This window comes from Limulus polyphemus, unplaced genomic scaffold, assembly GCF_000517525.1.
Source record: "Limulus polyphemus unplaced genomic scaffold, Limulus_polyphemus-2.1.2 Scaffold7033, whole genome shotgun sequence".
Taxonomy (NCBI): domain Eukaryota; kingdom Metazoa; phylum Arthropoda; class Merostomata; order Xiphosura; family Limulidae; genus Limulus; species Limulus polyphemus.
The window spans coordinates 35040-40236 of record NW_013672643.1 but is presented as its reverse complement, the minus strand read 5'-3'; the positions used below and the strand labels follow the sequence as shown (position 1 = coordinate 40236).

The 5197-nt window shown below is 37.3% G+C and overlaps 1 protein-coding gene across 1 annotated transcript in view; it reads right to left on the bottom strand.

The window, feature by feature from the left end:
* Positions 1 to 3782: 3782 nt before the first annotated feature.
* LOC106474288 (bifunctional purine biosynthesis protein PURH-like) overlaps positions 3783 to 5197 on the bottom strand; it is a 26846-nt gene continuing 25431 nt past the window's right edge. The window contains exon 19 of the mRNA XM_022402620.1: positions 3783 to 3806. Within this exon, the coding sequence (XP_022258328.1) occupies positions 3798 to 3806 (9 nt within the window). The 3' untranslated portion in view covers positions 3783 to 3797. The remainder of the gene's footprint in view (positions 3807 to 5197) is intronic.

Here is a 5197-nt window from a genome sequence, read left to right as displayed (position 1 = left end):
TTATATCAGTGCTGTATAGTATTGTCATGGGGGGGGGGGGTAGTACCAATGACGGGGAATACGTTGCACTCCAATTGGAGTAATTAACCCGCTTTGGTCCCCACCTGCATCCAGCTGTCGCCTGTTGCTCCTGGTAGCTGTTTGCATGCGACAGCGACCACGCCCCAGCAAACCGCTTTGACGGGCAGTCTAAACCAGGTGAGGGTTTTCGACGGGTCTTCTACACCAGGTGACGTGGGGACTTACTGTGTCGGCGGAGGAAATCGGGTTTGGTTGAACGGCCACGAAGGTGATGCTGCTACACGCGGAGGAATACAGTACAAAGACGTTATGGTCATCCACTGCGATCCAGGAAGTTCCCAGGCCTAACGACTCTTCGTGCCACTGCGGCCTGGGGCAGCTGTTCCACTTAAAGAAAAAACCCTCGCAAACAGATGTCTTTTACGAAAATCATCTCTCTCTCTCTCAACGGCCTGCAAACCCTTCGAGGAGAACTGTCTCGAATCTACAAGGAAGAACAGAGCTGTGACAAGCCCCAATTGTGTTTGTTGTGCCCAAGATTCGATCCTGGGCCTTCTTGACAGAAAAACTGGCGTGGTATCAACTTGCCAGGGCACTCATCCCAGTAAGACTTGAAACTGCCATTTCGACAAAGGGTATCCAGGTTCTGTATTTGGGTGGATGTAGAAGATTTCTTTTACTAATGTGCAGTTCATACTCCATTATTGTATTATTAGTACAATTCATCGTATGGTCTTACCAAGTCTTGTATGAATTCTAACTTTCGTTTATCGTTTGTTTTTCTATCGTATGTATTGGAGTTAGCATTCACATTGTGTGGAACCGAACGTGGCCCAGTAGTTAGCATCCCAGACAATGGTATATAAGTTATGTGTTAGTCGAGACATTTACAAGTGTCTGTGGGTTTCATGAAAGCTTCTGTAGTATATAAGTTATGTGTTAGTCGAGACATTTACAAGTGTCTGTGGGTTTCATGAAAGCTTCTGTAGTATATAAGTTATGTGTTAGTCGAGATATTTACAAATGTCTGTGGGTTTCATGTAAACTTCTGTAACATATAAGTTATGTGTTAATCGAGATATTTACAAGTGTCTGTGGGTTTCATGAAAATTTCATGTTTCAGTCGGGTTACTTCTCCCTGTGTTTTCTTTTGTTATACATGAGTTATGTGTCTTGCTAACCATCATGTGTAAAAATGGGAGTAAACAACGAGCGCTATGTACGTTCCTTTTATGGCCTGTAACCATGACAACAACTGAAGGTTTGTTGCAGTACACGAGGCTGACATACTTATTATCTCCGTATGTTATTAATTGTCACTTACGAATAACTTTTGCTCTTGATATTATGTTACGAACAAAGTTTAACCCTTTTATTCCACAAAGTAGCTACAAAATAAACACCATAGTTTAGTTGAATGTATGTATGTTTATGTTCGAAATAATTTTAGAATATCAGAATCACGATATCTGGTAAGTAGAGTTTCTAAATCAAAAACACATACATATAAACCCTCACGGATACCTATACATTCTTATGTATATTTAATGCTTTACTTTCAAAGTTTTCCGTTATTAAGATACTTAAAAGTGGTAGCTAAGCGGATTTTTCTATTTTTATGATATTTAGCCAAAGATTTGCTATTTTACATTTGACTGTTCACGAAACTGTTTTATCAGTTCGATTCTGGCTATTTCTCGAAGTGACAATCTTAAAATAATGCTTTAGAAAAGTTGTGACTTACATCTAATTTTAATTTTTTCATTTTGTTTTTAACGTGGATGTAAAGTAAGAAAATAATTAAATAACGTCTTATGGGAACTCCCACCTTCCATGATGAAGAAGTAAAACGCCCCAGAGGGGCACCTACCTCCCGCAATGAAGCATTGACAGCCCTAGGGGAGTTCTAACCTATTAGCGATGTAGTTACTCTTGCGTAGCGGACAGCGACAATACAATATTTAACTGTTGTGTGGCGCCATCTGCTGAGGAAAATTCGAACTGTAACACATAAGTGTAAATTATACAAAGGTATATACATATATATACTATACACAAGACAGTTTGAAACCGAAAGTAAAGTTAGTATTATATTATTTTGGTAGGTGTTCCAAACTTGTGTAAATGTATGATTAATTTTAATTGCTTACGTTTGAAAACATCGACATATATTTAATCACAAACACTAAGTAATGGTAATGAAAGTAGTGTTTTAATGTCTAAATATTTCCTACTTCGCTATTCTGTACTTTGTCGTGTTAACTAGGATGCAATGTGTGTCTGGTTTCATTGTAAAAACCGTTGTTTTTCGGTATTTTATACCAGAAATACATAATTGCTGCATGAAAGATATTGTGTTACTTTATACTGCGATAGTACTTTATTGGTATTCTATGTAGCTTATGCTAAACAATGCTGACGAAGTTGTCTTTTCTTCCAGTATGTAGTTGTCTTATTGCATAGAATTTCAGAATATTGAATGCTACACAAACATTTGAATATATCTCAGTGTTGGAGTTTTAACCGTAATATAAATACACGAAACTGTACTCTTTGGGAAATATAACAGAGTATCAACCTTTTGTTAATTAAAACTTGCTTCTGTTGTTATTAATTTAGCTTTTTTTTAGCACACCATCTTGTTAGAATATTCTATAACTGTCATATTGACAAACATATATTACTAACAAATTAAGTCCTAATATGATAATTTCCACAACTTTGTTTACACATTTGACTGCTGGAAGGTCGTAATGACGATATAGTTGATTTGGAACTAATAATAATCTTCCTCTAGTGCGTTCCGTGTGGAATCACTACATGTTCAATGTGGACACTTTAGTCTTAGCTATAAAAATGTTTATCGCCAAGATAAAAAATCGTTTAAAAATGACTAGCTAATAACGTAAGATTATTTCTTAATCATAGGAACATTGTCTATATTTAGTTATAATCGTTTTTTTTAATGTATTGTTTATTTTTGTATTTATGGCAAAATTACCGAGGCTATCTGCCGCCATTCCTAATTCTGAACTACTGACGAGAGGGCAGACACCCATTCACGCTAAGGGATTCACTGTCACTCTTATAAAACACCCACAACTTAAAGTACAGGGACTATTTTGTGATGTCGCACGGATTTGAATCCGGTTTTCCACTTCCAGAGCTTTACCACAGGGTCAACTCGCGCCCATCTTGGTTAGTTCTATAACTCCAATCTAAATCCTAGACCTGAAGAAGTTAATCGATAAACTAAACCTGAACAAAGTTTGCAAAAAGCAGGAGCTTCGTATAATTTATTTGGAAGGCCTGAATTAGTCAAACTTGAAGTAGTCCCTTTTGGAGAAGTTTTGTAATAGTTCTTTATGACCCAAAGTATTCATACACTGAGATCATAAAGATGTGTTCAAATCAGAGATTTATAATTTCCAAGAAAGAATTATCCCTTGTACTTAACGGTATTGGAAATATAGATGAACGTATGGCACAAAGACCATATCGAAAGAGACGTGCAACAAGTTATATCTCAGCCGTGGTAAGTAAAATGCGGTGTTTTGTGAGAGGTCACGTGGTATAAATCCACCACTTGTCCCAAGCACAAGAACGCAACATAATCGAGAAGGATGTCCACCTGGAAATTGGATATAGGTTCACCAAGATAAGCTTTCCCGTTCAACCATTGCATACCTCAAGCAACTGGAGAACGAAACTGGTATTCATCGTATGACATACTTGTCATTCTGACCTTACGATTTATTGTCCCTTGTTCTTCACTCTTAGGACATCTGATAGTCGATAAGAGAACGACAGCTAAATATATAATCTTGTATTAACTGTAACACAAAATGCACTGATCTATAAATACAAGCAATAAATACAATACAAGTAGTGTACATGAGAACCAATGTCCGGCACCAACACGACAATTAAAGAACTTTTAAATCTTTGGTTTACGACAAATACAAAGACATCTAAGGGGGATAAGCTGCAGTTTTATAATTGTAGACATAAATTATCAGAGAGAATTTCTTGCGAGTTTTTCCAATAAAACAGTGTATGCCGGTACACTGAAATAGTGTTTGAAGTACGATGGGATACGCCGGTAATAAAACAAAGAAGGCATGATATACCAGCAAAGAATAAAGAAATATTATACTGCTACAAAACGCGCAAGTCACTATCCCGCCCCCACCTCCTCTATCAAATACACGTATACTGTCTTCTATACCACCCCACCTCCTCTATCAAATACAAGGTATACTGTCTTCTATCCCAGCCCCCACCTCCTCTATCAAATACAAGGTATACTGTCTTCTATCCCACCCCACCTCCTCTATCAAATACACGTATACTGTCTTCTATCCCGCCCCAACTCCTCTATCAAATACAAGGTATACTGTCTTCTATCCCACCCCACCTCCTCTATCAAATACACGTATACTGTCTTCTATCCCGCCCCCACCTCCTCTATCAAATACAAGGTATACTGTCTTCTATCCCGCCCCCACCTCCTCTATCAAATACACGTATACTGTCTTCTATCCCGCACCCACCTCCTCTATCAAATACACGTATACTGTCTTCTTTTCCAAACCACTGCATTTAATGGAACTGAGTTCTTCGACATAAGTATTCGTAACACGTTATTTGACTTAGTTAATTTAAACAAAGTAGACATTGGATATAAATCTGAGAATCGTTGTAGATAACAAGCTGTGGAAATGTTAGTCACATAATGTATTACTCATAGCCAGTTGACATCTAAAGATTTTACTACAGGATTTTTGTATCCTCCAGAAAGTGCTAATTACATCATTTGATCAGAAAGTCCTTTCCAACAGTACTGCCCTCAAACTCGGCACAGATCTGGTTTAGGTACCTCCTCTAGGCTGTTGTGTTTTATTCGCGTGAGAACGTGACGAGTTAGGTTAGACAAGTAGCCAAAGTTATCAGAGCTCCCTGAATGCCCGGGCCAGGGACATAAACACAGTAAATATGTCATAAAGATAGGTCGCCCAGAAAAAATACTGATTACAGAAACTGGTAATGAATAACAAAAACAAACTGCCAATTCCACGAGTCTCTAAAGCCAATATGAAAGATATAGAGAAACTACAATTTACAGTTTTTTTTTTTTTTTTTTTTTTTTTTTTTTTTTTTTTTTTTTTTTTTTTTT